Consider the following 19,192-nt stretch of genomic DNA (forward strand, 5'->3'; position numbering starts at 1 on the left):
GACCAACCCAACCAACATGGTGAAACCCCATCTCTACTAAAAATGCAAAAACTAGCAGGGTATGGTGGCAGGCACCTGTAATTCCAGCTACTAGGGAGGCTAAGGCATGAGAATCACTTGAACGTGGGAGGCGGAGGTTGCAGTGAGCGAAGATAGTACCACTGTACTCCAGCCTGGGTGATAGAGTGAGACTCTGTCTCAAACAAAACAAAACAAAACAAAAACTACATTTAAAAATGCACAAAATATTAAAGATATACATGAAAATAATTTTAAAACAGTGATGAGTTCAAAGTTTTGGAAAAAACTAAAGTTTTAGAAGTTCCTTGTGAATAGAAGACTAGAAAAATTGAAGGTTATTACAGAAAATTAAAGAAATGAATCCTCAACTTTTCCATAACCTTTCATAAGAAAAATAAGTATTTAAACTCAGCTATCTAGAGTAGACAAATTAAAGAAGCAGCTATAGCTCACTATGGGGAAAAAGATGACCTTATTATTTTTCCAGGCTCTAGCCCAAGAGACAATATATTGTCAAAGAACTTTTAGTTGTAATTAAGGCACTACCGGCACTTGTTGGGGAAAACAATAATGAATACAAAAGTGCCAATAGCAGAGATGGGTAAATGCTACCTTAATTTTCAAAGTAATGACAGTAAACATGGGTAAATGCTACCTTAAGTTTTATAAAGGAGTGAAAAAAAATAAATCTTTAGAAACTAAAGATTGCAGACCACTTGGTAAAACATTTGCTAGCCCTACATAAGCATTTTGAAAGCTATTAGGGAAAAAGTATTTATCATGAGAAACCAATTACCAATGTATTTTTTTGATAATTCAACTGGATGCTCAGGAAATTCTATAGGTATGTTTTAAGTTAAGTTCAACAAAGTATTTTAAATACTTTGTAATTTGATTGTAGGCACCGATTAAGGACTTTGCAGGCATTGTTTATCTAATCCCAATGACAACCACAGAAGGTAGTAACTGTCACTGTCCCCCCTCTCCAAATGAAACAGGCTTAGAGGGCAAATAAATTGCCAGCATAGAGTCGATATTCCAACCTGAGAAATGTAATTCTGGAGTTTATATACTTAACTTATTTGCTATGGTACCTTAGATTATTTTCTGAGGTAATTCTACCATTTTCTGAATTTAACACAAACTTCACAAACACTGCATTTAAAACCCCTAAGTATTAAATGGACAGTATTACATTCATAGTAAGAATCCAACAAATTACAAAGAAAAGTGTATTTTAGGACTCAAACCCATTAACAATCTTAAAAGTTACCAAACAGTTTAGCAACATGATTATACCTTTCAGTGCTGAAATATATGAGAGCATTTTAACTATTATTAAATACATCAGCTGACAGCAACTGAAAGAAATTATTCAAATCCTGCAACTTCTTTCTTGTAGTTGTCAGGTAACGCTCATTAACATAAATATTTCAGGTGATTCCTTTTGAAAAATGATACCTTTTATAAATACTTTATAATCAAGAGTATTTACCTGATGTTTCTAAAACTTGTGGTTCAGGTTCATCCAATTGCAGAAGCTCATCAAGAGCTAACTTTGCTGCATTGGATCTAGACTCCTTTTTATTTTGTCCCAGTCCAGTCTTGTACTGAATACCATCCACCACAGCACAAAAGGCAAAATATGGTCCCATAACATTACCTTGAAAAAGAATTCAGAATGAATGCTACAATAATTCTTAGTATATTCTTGCAAACAATGTCTTTACATAGAAAACATTCCAGTACAAAAATTCTCAAAAATACCTCAGAAACACCAACTTTACAAGCCTTTTTGTAGGACCAATAGGGGTTAAAACTAAAGCTGAATGGGGCCCTGAACTAATTCTGAGGATTCAAGCAGCTAGGCCGGCTCCAGATTCAGTGGGAGCAATAATAGGGCCAGTGATAGAGTACAGATCTCATGTGGAGTAACAGTGAGTGTCTAGTATAATGCCTGGCAATGGTAAACACTCCATTATTATCAAACAACCAGTGAGAAATAAAACGTGGAGATTTCAGGTAACATCTCACATCTTTAAAACTTCAATATAGGCTGGGTGCCATGGCTCACGCCTGTAATTCCAGCACTTTGGGAGGCCAAGGTGTGTGGATTACGAGGTCAAGAGATTGAGACCATCCTGGCCAACATGGTGAAACCCTGTCTCTACTAAAGATACAAAAATTAGCTGGGTGTAGTGGCATGAGCCAGCAGTCCCAGCTACTTTGGAGGCTGAAGCAGGAGAATCCTGAATCCAGCAGGCAGAGGTTACAGTGAGCTGAGATCATGCCACTGCACTCCAGCCTGGCAACAGAGCGACATTCAGTCTTAAAAACAAACAAGCAAACAAAACAAAACAAAAAACTTCAATACAAATGTCTTTAAAACTTTAATACAAAGAAAGCTGAATTTCTCCCACCCCGTGGATTGCCCTAATATGCTTTTAAACTCCAGAATATAAGAGATCCCTTTGAAGAAACCCTGTGTACCCATCAGGGCATTATGATTAGCAATCCAACACATTACAGCTTGTGGAGGTTGGGGAGTGGGAGGGGAGGTAGGAAGTTAGCGGGGGAGGTGGGGAGGGGGAGAGGGAGAGAGAGGGAACCAAAACATAATGATAAACTAAAGAATTAAACTGAATGTCCAGTCATCATAATTTCTTTTACCTAGCTTTCATATTTGGATGAAAAATGAAATGGAATTGTCTTGTCTCCTGTATTTACAAGTCAAAGATTCTTCTGTTTGAAGTTTTGCTTGTTAGTATTTAGACTTTACGAGGCCTTTAGGAATGTGACTCCCTACTCTTTGGTTACAGATGGCTATATACAATGCTGCTGCACATAAACCTCACTATCTTATTTCCTCACATACTCACAATTATATTACCTTAACTCTTTAATATGTACATCAAGGTTTTACAAGCAACTCCTGACTGCTTCTGGGTAAATTGCTTTCCCCATAATATCTCAGACTTCAGTTTCCCAAGTTCCTTCCTTCAGATCACCTGGGTTCCAATCCAGGTTTACTAAATCAGAGAGCATTTTGTAAAATTAACAAATGGCCCAGATGATTTTTTTTTTTTTTTTGAGACAGAGTTTCGCTGTTGTTACCTGGACTGGAGTGCAATGGCACGATCTCAACTCACTGCAACCTCTGCTTTCTGGGTTCAAGCAATTCTCCTTCCTCGGCCTCCCGAGTAGCTGGGACTACAGGTGCACACCACCATACCCAGCTAATTTTTGTATTTTTAGTAGAGACGAGGTTTCACCTTGTTGACCAGGATGGTCTTGATCTCTTGATCTCGTGATCCACCCGCCTCGGCCTCCCAAAGTGCTGGGATTATAGGCATGAGCCACCATGCCCGGCTGATTCTTATATATAAGATATTACACATCTTGGCTAGGTGCATTGGCTCACACCTGTAATCCCATCACTTTGGGAGGCTGAGGCTGGAGGATTTCTTTACGCCAGGAGTTTGAGGTCAGCTTAGGCAATATAGCGAGACAATATAGCAAGATTCCTTCTTCGCCTGTAATCCCAGCACTTTGGGAGGCCGAGGTGGGTGGATCACGAGCTCAAGAGATCGAGACCATCCTGGTCAACATGGTGAAACCCCGTCTCTACTAAAAATACAAAAAAAAATTAGCTGGGCATGGTGGCGCGTGCCTGTAGTCCCAGCTACTCGGGAGGCTCAGGCAGGAGAATTGTTTGAACTCAGAAGGTGGGGGTTGCGGTGAGCAGAGATCGCGCCATTGCACTCCAGCCTGGGTAACAAGAGGGAAACTCCGTCTCAAAAAAAAAAAAAAAAAAAAAAAAGATTCCTTCTTTACAGAACATTTTGAAAATTAGTCAGGCATGTGGATACCTGTAGCCGTCTTAGCTATTCAGGAGGCTGAGGTGGGAGGATCACCACTGCACTCCAGCCTGGACAACAGAGTGCGAGCCTCTACATAAATAATAATTTAAAAAAAGATATTTCACCTAATATTTGTTAGTAAGTCTTCTGTATCAGAAGGTGGAGCCTTTAAGCTTTAGCCTGTTTATAACTCGGGTTCTCAAACTTTAGTATAAATCTAAATCACATGTAGAGCTACTTAAAAAATACTGATACTGTAGTCTTACTACCAAATGCACTGAATTGGATTACTGAACTATACTTTGAGCATAAAATACACATTATTAACAACCAACAGGTCATGTTTTTTAGTAGCTTTTGCTCAGAGCAGTGAAGATTTGTCCTGATCATTTATTTTTTCTTAGCTTACATTTTCCAAGGGAAGTCCGAGATTACTGCAGGAAAGCTAACTAGTTATACAGACATTAAGCCCACCTCTGTTACCACCACCATTTATGTTAAGACACTATTTGTGTCACCTGTTAGTTTACTGGTATTCCATGCAAAACAACAGACTGCTTGATGTCGTTGTTACTATCCTTATTAAAATCTTGACATTAAAAAAATTCTTTAGCAAAGATATTAGCTTTGAGATCCATACTGACAAGTTAGCACAAGGAAAATTAAAGAAAAAGCCTAACTACACATGCGTTTGTACAAAGACACACACGTACACATATACAAAGTTTTTAAAATTAAAAAATGTTAAGCTTCTTAAGGGCACTTATTCCTCCACTTTCCTAAAATCTTCCAAATCATTGGCTATAACGTGAAGAGACCAGAAACTGCTTTCTGCATTTTCCTGATCTGTACTCCTATATCCTTTCACAGGTACATCATAATTAGACTACTCTGGCTGGGGAGTTTGAGGGAGAATTAAAAAACTGTAACAAACAAGTCTGCAAAGTACCAATCATGTAATCTAACGCTGTAATTTCACAACTTAATGCTTGAATTTCAGAAGGCAAATTTGACCTTAACTTTTCTTAGGCATCATACTTACAGAATCCTTCTCATAAAATAATCATAGTCCAAATATTTAACATCTCTACAAAAGTATGTTTATGATATAAGAAGTAATTAGACTCCAAAGTAGTCCATGAGACTAATTTCCATTCAGCTAGTCACACATAAAAAATTTCAATTCAATAATCATAAAACTTGGGTACATGTGAGTTATCTGTAGAGGCTACAAAGGCTAAAGTGTGAGCATAAACATTTAAGTATTCTTATAAAAACATACAAGCAGTTACCTAACCCCAATATTACATGAAAGAACTAAATTTAGCATGATTATTATGCTATACTTTTGGTTTTGTTTTTGGGACAAATACAACTTTAAACTTACCTGTTGTCACAGTTTCCTTAAGGTCAAGCTGAACTCGCTGCATTTGTGCAAACTGGTGCAAGGCTGACACAGGATTTATCTCTCCACGTTTGTATTTCGTTATAAATTCCTTAGGTATTTTTTTTGGAGGAAGGACAGGATTTGAAATAGATGAAAGACTCTTGGAAAGCATCGGTTCTGGAAAATTGCCTAAAAACAAATGTTATACTTGTCATTTTAGTTAAAAAAAAATGAGCAAAAGCACTAAATCCTCCCCAAAATGTAAGGTTGTACCAGATACACTTCATCATGTTTTTCACAACTTTCTACAAACAATTTTGGCACATATGACAAGCACCGTATGTTATTACATCTATCTTTTGTAGTACTATTTTGCAAAAACATAATGTCAGCATGCTATTATTAAGTGATACCAAAGGATCACGGAATTTTAGTGATGTCAGGGTCTTTAAAAACCAAGCTATTTTTACAGACTATGTCACTAAGGCCTAGAATACATAAAGACACAGATGTGGGACTAGAACGTAGTTTCTGGCTCCCATCTACTATTTTTCTCACTGGATTTAATCGAATTTTAAAGTATATTTGCCCCTGCTTTATACTTTACACTAAGTGTTACGTGGAATACAGACCAGTGTAAGTCCAGTGTCTTCCCTTACGCCTCATCTCAGAAAGACAAGCCACACTTGAGTCAAGGTGGTAACGGATGGTTAAATGAGCAGCACAGGGAAAGAGTTCTACAAGCCTCCTTCAAGTGCTGAGTCAGATGCCAGCTCCAGGTGGCATCTGACTCAGCACTTGGAAGGAGGCTTGTAGAACTCTTTCCCTGTGCTGCTCGTTTCTGGGATAGCCAGTAAGTTCTGTCAAACCTCCGGTTTAAAGATTTCCTGGTCGTGTAGACATTTACACAGGATTTCTCTCTCCACAAATCGTAAACCTTGCTAATAATATCTTCCTGACTCCTGAGTAGTTTTAAGGTCTTTTACATGAACCTTTCTCTGTTCTTTCTTTCCCTCTTTGTAGGAGAGGTAAACCCAGGATCGTAAAGAACTGACTCACTGTCACAAATGAAAAAAGCCGTACCTGTCACTGGTGTAACCTTGGATGCCATCTTGGACAGGCTGTAACTTTCTGAGAAACATCCTGTGGGTGTAGTTACCATCTGTGTCGCTGGTTGAACCGGCAGGTTCTTTTTCAGCATCTGGGCAAAACTGGGGACCTGCGAACTCTGAAACCAATTGTTGCTAGCCATTTTCGCACCTAGAAGTCACGATTAAATTGGCAGAAAACAAAACACTACGTAAACAAGAAATATTTACCCCAAACCCCGCCCCTCCCCGTATTTCCATAAATGGCCTTGGCACACATCAGATGACTACAGCCAAATCCCTCTTGAACTGATTTCATGACTGCTTTTGAGTTTTCATAGACACAGATCTCCTCCTCTCCTGAATTCCTTCCCTAAACCTCTGCTACAAAGAGGAAAAGAAGGAACAGAGGGATGTCTGTGTAAAAGACCTTAAAACTACTCAGGAGTCAGGAAGATATTATCAGCAAAGCCAGGGAAAAAGAGAAAAAAGAGGAAAAAAAAAAGCTCGTTGGTGGCCTCCTAAGTCCTGACCCAACCCACACCCACCGAAATTTTCCTTCCTGCCCTTTATGTGGGTAGGCAGGCAACTGCTGCCGCACCTCAGGCCGGGGACTCGCAGGCAGCCGCCACCTCCGCCGCCGCCGCCGTCGTTGCTCCCACCTCCCGGCTTCAACTTCTCACTTCAGGACACTCTGCGCGAGAGCCACAGGATCAGGGCCGCATTTTTCAAAACAGGCCTCGCGATGCCCCTGCAGGACCCGGGCCTGCGCCCCCGCTCCCTGCTTCGTCCAATCACTAACCGTCTTGGAGGGCAGTGCGCCTGCGCCTGCGCCTGCGCCAGCGTCAGCGTCCTGACGCCGCGCTCCGCGTCTTGCGTCGCCTAGGGAAGAAACGCCGAATGTCGCACGCGTTCGAGGCACAGGTGACGTCGACTCTGTTCTCGGAACACAAGGACCGGGTCCACCTGACCGCATTCCCCCTCTGGAGAAGCCAGGTAAAATCGCGCAGTTCGGCCTCTTCCTTACTGTTCTGTGTCCCCTGCACCCTTCAGGAATGATTGTTTCTTCTGTAGTTGTCTGTGCCTGGGGCCTCCTTCCACAGATTGCTTGAAGGCTGCTCAAGGGGTACCTGCGTGAGGGTGGTTTCGAGAAAACCCATCACTTCATCCCTACTCGCAATCTGAGAAGGCGCCCATGGGGAAGGCTTGGCCTCCACGGTGGCCTTCCTGTTTACGGAAAAATCTCACATGTCCTGAAGCTTGGCCAGTGAGCGAACAATTCTGAAAACAGGTGTGGTCTTTGAGAGCAAATGGCTCTGCTATCCGGATGAGAAATTCAGTGTGGATATTTTCAATTATTTGCTCTCCTAAAGGTTGAAGGAGGCCCTAATTGAGGTGTTAGGTGATAGATCGTGGAAAATAAGAATACTGTCACCCAACAAATGTCTGCATGTAAACAAAAAGTAATCCAAAGCATTGAGTGACTTCATTATAACAAAATTTCAGTGTTCATCTACCTTTTTATAGGGACCAGTGTTCTCAATAATTAAGTCAGATGTAAACCTCTTAAAAAAAAAAAAAAAAACCCAGGCATGGTGGTGGGCACTGGTAGTCCCAGATACTGGAGAGGCTGAAGCAGGAGGGCCAGTTGAGCCCAGGAGTTCAAGTACAGCCTGAGCAACATAATGAGACTACCATCTCTCTCTCTTTTTTTTTTTTTTTTGAGATGGAGTCTTGCTCTGTCACCAGGCTGGAATGCAGTGGCACAATCTCGGCTTACTGCAACCTCCGCCTCCTGGGTTGAAATGATTCTTCCACCTCGGCCTCCGGAGTAGCTGGGACTACCGGCGCGTGTCACCACACCTAGCTAATTTTTTTGTATTTTTAGTAGAGACGGGGTTTCACCGTGTTGGCCAGGATGGTCTCAATCTCTTGACCTCGTGATCCGCCTGCATCAGCCTCCCAAAGTGCTGGGATTACAGGTGTCATCTCTTTAAAAAAAAAAAAAAAAGGAAAAGAACAAATAGAAGTAATATGCATCCAGAAATATATGGGCTGATAGGAAGAAAATGTCCTATCCCCTCGTTAAGCAATGCATTTTAAATAAAAGTATTTTTCTTTAGTGGCTATTAAAATGTGTGTTGATTATTTTGTGTTGATCAAGTGCCCATTAACAATCTCAATGATAATTTAGAATTTTTTAAATGAACATGTAGAGACCTCTGGTTACAGGAAATTAAAAGTTCAGATGTCAAAAAGTAAAAGGATGATAATACAACTTCTAAGTACATTAGAATCAAATTTGAGGGCATACATGGAATGGAAATAAAAGCTCATTGAGTGAAAGGAATGAGGTACAAAGTTCTCTACTGCACACACAAATGTAATATATAAATTCTGCTTTATTTTGAAGTAATTTTAGATTTATGAAAGAATTACAAAGATAGTACAGTCTTTCCATTCCTTCCATCCACTTTCCCCTAATGTTATCTTATATTAACTGTCAAGACAAAGAAATCAGGGTTTCAAAGAATTAAGGTTAGTTTTATTCAGAGTCTTACTGAGGATTGCAGGAGAGTCTTTCAGAGAGTTTCTGTTACACTGCACCAAGGCAGTGTTTCAGCACATATTTTATGTATCAGGTGATGTGGATGTTCTGCATGTGCTCAGAAGTTACAGTAGAGCAAAATCTCATCGAAGTTTGGGTGGGAGAGGAGTACATTGGTTATGGATTACAGAGGCATAATAATTATTACTGTCAGACATTATCTCATATATAGGAAAAGACAAAAGCTAGGATTATTGAACTTCTTTTCTAAAAATGCAGTGATTCGGACAAGAGACATGGGAACCTGTCGTTATCATCTTCAGGGCATTCTTCTGGCTGCACTCAGTCAGTGAGTCAGGGAGTTGTGAAGTCATGCTCACAAGCAGTGAGCAAACATGGCTTCTTCACAGCAAGGGTGAACTCTGGCTGCCAGAGGCAGATGTTTGCTACTTTGTCTCACATAACTGTGGCACATTCATGAAAACTAATAAATTAAGATTATACTAATTATACAACACACTTAATTTGGATTTCACCAGTTTTTCAACCAATGTCCATTTTCTGTTTCAGGATTCAGTTTGCCATTGCATGTAGTGGTCATATCTCCTAAGTATCACATGGTCTGTGGTAGTTTTTCAGCCCTTCTTTATTTTTCATAACCTAGATAATTTTGAAGAGTGCAGGTCAGGTATTTTGTAGAATGGCTGTCGATTTGGGTCTGCCTGATGTTTTCTCATGACTACACAGAGTTACGTTATTTGGGAAGAATACTACATAGATGAAGTTCTCTTCCCAGGGCATATTAGGGAATTCCTAATAACGATTATAACTGGTGATGCTGACTTTGGTGAATTGGTTAATGTTGTGTCTGCCTGGTTTCTCCACCATACAATTTCTGTTTTCCCTTTTCTACTCTCTATTTGTTAAAAGGTTCACCTCTTGGAGAGAGGAGTATCACAGAATTTGTGGGCATATGTTCATATCACATATTAATAAATATTTGGGGGGGAATAGTTTAAGGCTATGTATATGCACTGTTTTACCCACTCATTTTAGCATTCATCTTTGGAGTTTTGCCCAAAGCAGTTATTATTGTGGTGTTCTAATGATTCTTTTCAATTTCCCTAGTTCTTTTTACATTTATTATTTGGAATTATGTAAGAAAGACTTGTCCCTTTTCTTTATGTTTATTCAGTTATTTGATTATATAACTATGGAGGCATAGGTATTTATTTTGTCATTTGAGTATAATCCAATACTGTCATTGTATTTTAGTTTAGTTTAGTTTGAGACAGGGTCTTACTTTGTCATCCAGGCTGGAGTGCAGTAGTATGATCATGGCTCATTGCAGCCTCCGTCATCTGGGCTCAAGCAATCCTTTCACCTCAGCCTCCTGAGTAGTTGGAACTGCAGGCATGCATGACTATGCCCAGCTATTATTTGTATTATTATTATTATTATTTTGTAGAGACAGGGTTTCGCCATATAACCCAAGCTGGTCTCAAACTCCAGGACTGAAGCAGTCCACATGTCTGGGCTTCCCAAAGTGCTGGGATTGTAGGCATGAACCACCGCGGTTGACACTACCATTATTATTTTGTTACTCAAATTATTCCAGCTTTGGTTGTTGTTAACTATTTCAGATTGGCCCTGTGTCCTCTTGACATGTCCTTTTATGTGTTTTTTTTTTTTTTTTTTTTAAGTATTTTTCCTGCCCCACATCTAACAAGAAGCTGTGGTTACTTTTTCAGGAGGCTGGTATTTAGAAACTAAGCTCTAAGCATTAGAAGTGCTTATTCCTACTAGGTGTCATTGCTTCTATGCCTGCACAGAGAACAGAGCTAGGAAATATATTTGTATATACTAACCCCTGTATACAGACACATCTATATTTCTATATATAAACAAATTTGTACTTATACCTTTGACTATAATCTGACACCCCAGCATTCATTCCTGCTTTCCCCTTATCTGTGATTTCTTTCCCTGACAATGAGAAATCTGCAATATCTAAAATGTATTTTATTTTTCAGTGTAAAGTAGATACATACTGGTTAACTTGTACCTTTGTGAGAAACGAATTCACCACCAAGAAGAATTTAGTATTTATTTCTTTGATTTTTATTTCTTTAACCCTATTGACCAGGATATTTCTTTCATTTTTTCCTTTATGCTTACATTATATAGTTAAAACAGTTTCCCAAAGTTACTTAGGTTTGTTATTTGTTTATAGTTCTATGGGTTTTGACAAATACATGGTCATATATCCACCACTACAGTACTGTTGTGCAGAACAGTTTCATCATCCTCAAATTTCCCTCTTGTTGTCATTTTGTAGTTAACCCTTCTTCCCTCTCATAACTCCTGGAAACCATTGATCTGTTTTCTGTTTCTACAGTTTTTCCTTTTCGATAATGCCATATAAATTGCATCATAAAATACGTAACATTTTGGATCTGGCTTCTTTCACTTAGAAAAGCACATTTAAGATTCATCTATGTTGTTGAGTGAATCAATAGCTTCTTCCTTTTTATTGCAGAATAATATTCCATTGTACCACTGTTTATATGTTCACCTGTTCAAGTATATCTTGGTTGTTTCCAGTTTGAGGCAATTATGAATACAGCTGCTATAAACATTTGTGTAAATAAATTTTCAATTGATTTGGGCAAGTACTTAGGAATGGTATTGCAGGGTCGTATAGTAAGTGTATGTTTAAATTTGTAAGAAACTTCTAAACTTTTCCAGGGTGATTGTATCATTTTTGCATTCTGACATGGATGTTGGCAGAATTTCACTGCTGGATATTCTTCCCTGTTCATTCAGTGCCACAGGGGAAAGCTTACTCTGGATTCATCTTTGAGCACCCGTGTCCTCTATGTCTCCCGAGGAATAAAAACCTTTATCTGCAGAGTGAAGGGCAACAGATGGCCATAGGAACATCCGGCCAAGTGTTCCTATGCCTGTCTCTTTCCAGATTTCAAGTTAATTTTTTGTGCTATGACCTTGTTTACTTATGGGTTCAAGAAAATTTGTTTGTTTATGATTTGTCTAGCTTTTTTATTGTTCTGAGCATGGGCACAGTGCTTTTACCATCTCTCTACCTTTTCAAGTTGTTCATATGTCTTTAAATGAGTGATGGTGGCCCCCACATCTCTAGGATACTTAGATTCAACTGGATACATTAAACTGAATGATAAATCAAGATGTATTTAAGCATCATTACTTTCAGTATGCCAGAAATTACATCCTTTGCAACTAATTAAACTTAGGCTGGAAAAAATACATCAACTTTAAAATACGTAAAATGTTATGAATAGTTTTTAAGAATTAGACAAAAAACAAGGGACATGTTTGAAAACCAGTGCTTAATTAGATAGGGAGAAAGGTGGGACATTACTCATGTTTTCTCACCCTATTTCATTCACTGGGCTGTTTATTCTAAAGGAATGCATTCCTGCTGGCATCACCCTTTAAGTCAGAGTTACTTACTAGGGTGGAGGAATGACACATTCACCTCATGCTCAAACTTGAAGGGTGTGTCAAAATACTCAGTAATTCAGATAAATATTTTATTGCAGTATTTAAAAAAATCAAAATTCATGCCAAAAGTTTGATTAACAGTATGTCAGAATTTCAAATAAAGATAGCATTTAACCCTGTACTTGTACTAATTCCAAGCTGAAACCTTAAGTCTTTTGTTCTTAGGTTTTTAAATGAATGATTTTGGGTCTCAAATCCCTAGGATACTCTCAATGGATACATTTACAAACAATGATATAACTCCCTAATCTCTTCACCCTAATTCTGGCACTGCTGCAAGATATGATGAAGAAAGGGAACTACCATTTTTAAGCTATTATTTTATGGAAACTATACATCTGCTTTGTGAAGTCTATTTTAACTGTTTATTGTCAAAGTCTTGCTCAGCATATATCGGAGCAGGTATTCAAATTCAGGTCTGCCATCGAAGCCAAACCTTTTCATCAAAGCAAATGTGTAGAATGGTGGCGATCCTTTGGAGTTAAGCCCTTCTGGTGCAAGGGAACTCCCAAAAGATTTGTAGAACCGTAAAACATGCCCAACATCACCAAACATTTTAAGTAGGGATTATTGCCCATGCTGCTTTGCTAGGTGCTAAATAGAGTTATTCACATATGGTAGCTGTAATTAAGTAACCTATATCCTTGATGACTCTAATAATGCAAATCATGTCAAGAATATGACACAAGGCCCGGCACAGTGACTCATGCCTGTAATCCTATTACTTTGGGAGGTCGAGGCAGGTGGATCACTTGAGTTCAGGAGTTCAAGATCAGCCTGGCCAATATGATGAAACCCCATCTCTACTAAAAATACAAATATTGGCTGAGCATGATGGAACGTTTCTGTAATCCCACCTACTCAGTAGGCTGAGGCAGGAGAATTGCTTGAACCCAGGAGGTAGAGGCTGTAGTAAGCTGAGATTTTGCCACTACATTCCAGCCTGGGCAATAGCAAGATGCTGTCTTAAAAAAATTAAATGCATTATAAAATGTTTGGTACAGAAATAAGAATGAATCTTTGGTGGCAGAGAGAAGCTCCTTTAAAAAAATCTTTCATAATCTTTTTTTTTTTAATTTTTTTTCCAAGAAAAAAAAAGAGAAAGAAAAAAGGAATGAAGAAGAGGAAGAAAGAGGAAGAAGAAGAGGGAGAGAGAATGGGGGTGTTGCTTTATTGCCCAGGCTAGAATGCAGTCTGAAAATGGGTATAGAAAACCTCCTTTATGCCATTAATTGTGCTTAATAATGGCCAACCAGTATTTCATTTAAACCTATGAGTAGGTGTGATCTGGTACTGATAAGAGTATATATTTTGTGTATTTAAGTGGAGAGTTCTATAAATGTTTATTAAGTTTACTTGTTCCAGATCTGAGTTCAAGTCCTGGATATCCTTATTAATTTTCTGTCTCCTTGATCTATCTAATATTGATGTTGAAGTCTCCCACTATTATTGTGTATTTTAAAAAAATCTTTCATAATCTTTGTTACTATACTTCATATATTTAAAATTTGACCTTGCTACCTTAAGTGTTACAACTCTGATGTAAACAACCATTTATTACTACAGTCGCCTCTTCTCTTCCATTTATTACTGCAGTCACCTCCTAACTGGTTTCCTGTTTTGCTGTATGCTTCCATCCCTCTACTCTCTCCCATCTAAACTCTCTTTTCCTTACTGTAGCCAAAGCAGCTTACAATCATGGGGGGATGTTGAAGGGGAAGCAAGCATGTTTGTCTTTACATGGTGTCAGAAGAGAGGGTAAAGGGGAAAGTGCTACACACTTAAAAAGAAAAATCTCCTGAAAACCCATTATTACAAGAACAGCAAGGGAGAAATATGCTCCCATAATCCAGTGACCTCCCACCAGGACTCTCCCCCAACATTGGGAATTATAATTCAACATGAGATTTGGGTGGATACACAGAGTCAAAGCATATTAAAAGGTAGGTTAAAACATAGCCCTGATCTTGGAGCTTACAGTAAAATAAAGAATAAATGACATGTTTAGAAAATGGCCAGTCTTTCAGTTGGGCCAGAATGTTTATTAGCTTATACATTCCGCCTGACCCCTGTCAGGTTTATTAAATACATAGTGCCCTATTCTATTTTGTTTTAGCCACACATGTTAAGTTTGGCATGTGAAGGCTGGAGAGATATGTATGATGTTTTAGTTCTTATTTTAAAAATATGATTAAAATTTTCATACTGCCACAGCCTGATAATTTTGGTTGATGTTTATCCAATTTAGGCTCTGGGACAGATATTTCACAAAATTTGCATTACAGCTTCTAGTGAGTTATATTGTAAAATAACCTATTTAGTAGTTTAGTGTTTAAGATGTTTTAGTGTAATTTAAATATATTTAATATTTCAAGACCACACTGAATGTTGCTTCTGCATTGGTTTTAGTAAAATGCCTCAGATTCGATACCATATATTATCTATTAGCAAATAATTGTTTAGTGGATATATGAAAATATAACAAATTTTAAATACTTCCTTCCACATATTTCTGAATACTGATGTAAATTTAACTAAACATCAAATGGCCTAAACTATACTGTGTGAGTTGCAGGATATTTTGGCAACTGCTGAACTATAGTACTCTCATCTTTTTAGGATGTGACTCTTCCTTATGATTTGGCAAGGAAATTGGCAGTTGGGCATGTTAGTGAATTCTTCATCTCAGTACATGATATTCAGTTGCTCATTAACTCAGTTGTTCAAGCCAGAACCTCAGGAGCAAGGCCAAAGTATAAGGTTGTGAACAAGAACACCAAGCCAAGGTGGTGAGTGGCGCTGAAGTACAGCTTTACTCTGCTAAGAGAGACATGTACCTTGGTTTGGGGCTTTTTTGGCTTGAGGAATGGATACTCTTCCTAATTCTTACCTAATTAATGTAAGTTATCTGACCCTGCCCAGGAATTACCCTTGACTCTTTTCTTTTCCCTGAACTCCCATTCCATCGTTTAATTCTGTTGGCTGTCTCCATTACATTGCCTAAAAGAGATCACTTCTTACCGCTTTCACTGCTGCCACCCTAGTCCAAACAACTCTTACCTTTTCCTGGGATTTCTGTGATAGCTTATAACAGGTCTTCCTGCTTCCTATTCTTGCTTCTCTTAACCATCCAGTAAATTTTCCCCATTTTACTTTTATAAGACAAGTGTAATTTTGTTACATGGATATATTGCATAGTGATATAGTTAGGGCTTTTAATGTATCCATCACCCAAATACCATACATTGTATCCATTAAGCAATTAGAAAATATCATTCTCCCCAGGCCCCTACCCTTGAGTTTCCATTGTCTATCCATTCCACACTCTGTGTCCATGTGTATACATTATTTAGATCCTGCTTATAAGTGAGAAGATGTAGTATTTGTCTATTTCTGAGTTATTTCACTTAATGGCCTCCAGTTCCATCCATGTTGCTGCAGGTATGATTCAGTTTTTTTTTTTTTTATGGCTGAGTAGTGTTCCATTGTGTGTATGTACATTTCCTTTTTTTAAAATTGTACTTTTAAGTTCTGGGGTACATGTAAAGAACATGGAGGTTTGTTACATAGGTATACACATGTCATAGTGGTTGGTTGCATCTATCACCACGTCATCTACATTAGGTATTTCTCCTAATGCTATCCCTCCCCTAACCCCCCACCCGCCGACAGGCCCTGGTATGTGATGCCACCCTTCCTGTGTCCATGAGTTCTAATTGTTCAACTCCCACTTATGAGTGAGAACATGCGGTGTTTGGTTGTCTGTTCTTGTGTTAGTTTGCTGAGAATGATGGTTTCCAGCTCCATCTATGTCCCTGGAAAGGACATGAACTCATCCTTTTTTTTTTTTTTTTTTTACAGCTGCATAGTATTTCATAGTACGTATGTGCCACATTTTCTTTATCCAGTCTACCATTGATGGGCATTTTGTTTGGTTCCAAGTCTTTGCTATTGTGAACAGTGCTGCAATAAACATATGTGTGCATGTGTCCTTGTAATAGAATGATTTATAATTTTTTGGGTATATACCCAGTAATGGGACTGCTGGGACAAATGGTATTTCTGTTTCAAAATCCTTGAGGAATTGCCACAATGTCTTCCACAATGGTTGAACTGATTTACACTTTCACCAACAGTGTAAAAGCATTTCTATTTCTCTACATCCTCTCTAGTATCTGTTGTTTCCTGACCTTTTAATGATCACCATTCTAACTGGCATGAGATGGTATCTCAGTGTAGTTTCAATTTACATTTCTCTAATGACCATTGATGATGAGCTTTTCTTCATATGTTGGTTGGCTGCATAAATGTCTCATTTTGAGAAGTGTCAGTTCATATCCTTTGCCCACTTTTTGATGGGTTTATTTTTTTCCTGTAAAATTCTTTAAGTCCTTTTTAGATTCTGGATATTAGCCCTTTGTCAGATGGGTGGTAGACTGCAAAAATTTTCTCCCATAGGTTGCTTCTTCACTCTGATGATAGTTTCTTTTGCTGTGCAGAAGAGCTTTAGTTTAGTTAGATCCCGTTTTTCTATTTTGGCTTTTTTTGCCATTGCTTTTGATTTATTAGTCATGAAGTCTTTGCCCATACCTATGTCCTGAATGGTATTGCCTATATTTTCTTCTTGGGTTTTTATGGTATTAGGTCTTACCTTTAAATCTTTAATTCATCTTGAGTTAATTTTTGTATAAGGTGTAAGGAAGGGATCCAGTTTCAGCTTTCTGCATATGACTTAGTTTTCCCAATACCATTTATTAAATAGAGAGTCCTATCTTCATTGTTTGTTTTTGTCAGTTTTGTCAAAGATCAGATGGTTGTAGATGTATGGCATTATTTCTGAGGTCTCTGTTCTGTTCCTTTGGTCTATAGATCTGTTTTGGTACAGGACCATGCTGATTTAGTTACTGTAGCCTTGTAGTATTGTTTGAAGTCAGATAGCATGATGCCTCTACCTTTGTTCTTTTTGCTTAGGTTTGTCTTGGCTATGTGGGCTCTTTTTTGGTTTTATATGAAATTTAAGGTGGCTTTTTCCAATTCTGTGAAGGAAGTCAGTGGTAGCTTGATGGGGGATAGCATTGAACCTATAAATTAATTACTTTGGGAAGTATGGCCATTTTCACTATATTGATTCTTCCTATACGTGAGCATGGAATGTTTTTTTCATTTGTTTATGTCTTTTCTTATTTCCTTGAGCAGTGGTTTCTAGTTCTTCTTGAAGAGGTCCTTCACGTGCCTTGTATGTTGTACTTCCAGGTATTTAATTCTCTTTGTAGCCATTGTGATATGGAGTTCACTCATGATTTGTCTCTGTCTGTTAATTAGTCTATGGGAATGCTTGTAATTTTTGCACATGGATTTTGTATACTGAGACTTTGCTGAAGTTGCTTATCAGCTTAAGGAGATTTTGGGTTCAGACACTGGGGTCTTCTAAGTATACAATCATGTCATCTGCAAACAGACAATTTGACTTCCTCTTGTCCTATTTGAATACCCCTTGTTTCTTTCTCTTTCTTGATTGGCTGGGCCAGAACTTCAATACTATGTTGAATAGGAGTGGTGAGAGAGGACATCCTTGTGTTGTGCCAGTTTTCAAAAGGAATGCTTCCAGTTTTTGCCTGTTCAGTATGATATTGGCTGTGGGTTTGTCATAAATAGCTCTTACTATCTTGAGATATGTTCCATCAATACCTAGTTTATTGAGACTTCTTAGCATGAAGAGTTGTTGAATTTTGTTGAAGGCCTTTTCTGCATCTATTGAGATAATCATATGGTTTTGTGTTTGGTTCTGTTTATGTGATGGATTACATTTATTGATTTGTGTAAGTTGAAACAGCTTTATATCCCACAGTTGAAGCCAACTGGATCATGATGGATAAGCTTCTTGATGCACTGTTGGATTTGATTTGCCAGTATTTTGTTGAGGATTTTTGCACTGATGTTCATCAGGAATATTGGCCTGAAATTTTCTTTTTTAGCTGTGTCTCTGTCAAGTATTGGTATCAGGATGATGTTAGGCTCATAAAATGAGTTAGGGAGGATTCCTTCTTTTTCTATTGTTTCAGATAGTTTAGGAAGGAATATTGCCAGCTCCTCTTTGTACCTCTGGCAGAATTAGGCTGTGAAACCATGTGGTCCTGGACTTGTTTTGGTTGGTAAGCTATTAATTGCTGCCTCAATTTGAGACCTTGTTATTGGTCTATTCAGGGATTTGACTTCTTTCTGGTTTAGTCTTGGGAGGGTGTGAGTGTCTTGGAATTTATCCATTTCTTCTAGATTTTCTGTTTTATTTGCACAGAGGTGTTTATAGCATTCTCCGATGGTAGTTTGTATTTCTATGGAATCAGTGGTGATATTGCCTTTATCATTTTTTAGTGTATCTATTTTATTCTTCTCTGTTTTATTCTTTATTAGTCTGGCTAGCAGTCTATTTCATTGATCTTTGTTCAAACAATTGCTGCTGGATTCATTGATATTTTTGAAGGTTTTTTTGTGGTCTGTATCTCCTTTAGTTTTGCCCTGATCTTAGGCTATTTCTTGTCTTCTGCTGGCTTTTGAATTTGTTTGTTCTTGCTTCTCTAGTTCTTTTAATATTGACTCTAGGGTTTCGATTTTAGATCTTTCCTGCTTTCCCTTTTGGGCATCTAGTGCTATAAATTTTCCTCTACACACATCTTTAAATGTGTTCCAGAGATTCTGGTACATGTATCTTTGTTCTCATTGGTTTTAAAGAATGTCTTTATTTCTG

The 19,192-nt window shown here is 38.2% G+C and overlaps 2 protein-coding genes across 5 annotated transcripts in view; one reads left to right on the forward strand and one right to left on the reverse strand.

Moving 5' to 3' along the window:
• Window positions 1-7,176, reverse strand: part of ADAD1 (adenosine deaminase domain containing 1) — a 64,024-nt gene extending 56,848 nt beyond the window's left edge. The window contains exons 1-4 of one of the 2 annotated variants that reach the window (XM_078366557.1): window positions 6,958-7,176; window positions 6,352-6,528; window positions 5,269-5,457; window positions 1,517-1,684 (exon numbers count right to left, since the gene is read on the reverse strand). In XM_078366557.1, coding sequence (XP_078222683.1) covers window positions 1,517-1,684; window positions 5,269-5,457; window positions 6,352-6,520 — 526 coding nt within the window. In that variant the 5' untranslated portion in view covers window positions 6,521-6,528; window positions 6,958-7,176. Of the gene's footprint in view, window positions 1-1,516; window positions 1,685-5,268; window positions 5,458-6,351; window positions 6,529-6,904 lie in introns of both variants that reach the window. The other variant, XM_078366558.1, reaches the window with a different exon arrangement.
• The window catches only part of LOC108590822 (uncharacterized), a 66,684-nt gene continuing 54,308 nt past the window's right edge, over window positions 6,817-19,192 (forward strand). The window contains exon 1 of one of the 3 annotated variants that reach the window (XM_078366559.1): window positions 6,817-7,352. In XM_078366559.1, the coding sequence (XP_078222685.1) occupies window positions 6,928-7,242 (315 nt within the window). In that variant the 5' untranslated portion in view covers window positions 6,817-6,927 and the 3' untranslated portion in view covers window positions 7,243-7,352. Of the gene's footprint in view, window positions 7,353-15,066; window positions 15,237-19,192 lie in introns of those variants that run through there. The other 2 variants (XR_013532916.1, XR_013532913.1) reach the window with 2 other exon arrangements.

This window comes from Callithrix jacchus, chromosome 3, assembly GCF_049354715.1.
Source record: "Callithrix jacchus isolate 240 chromosome 3, calJac240_pri, whole genome shotgun sequence".
Lineage (NCBI taxonomy): Eukaryota > Metazoa > Chordata > Mammalia > Primates > Cebidae > Callithrix > Callithrix jacchus.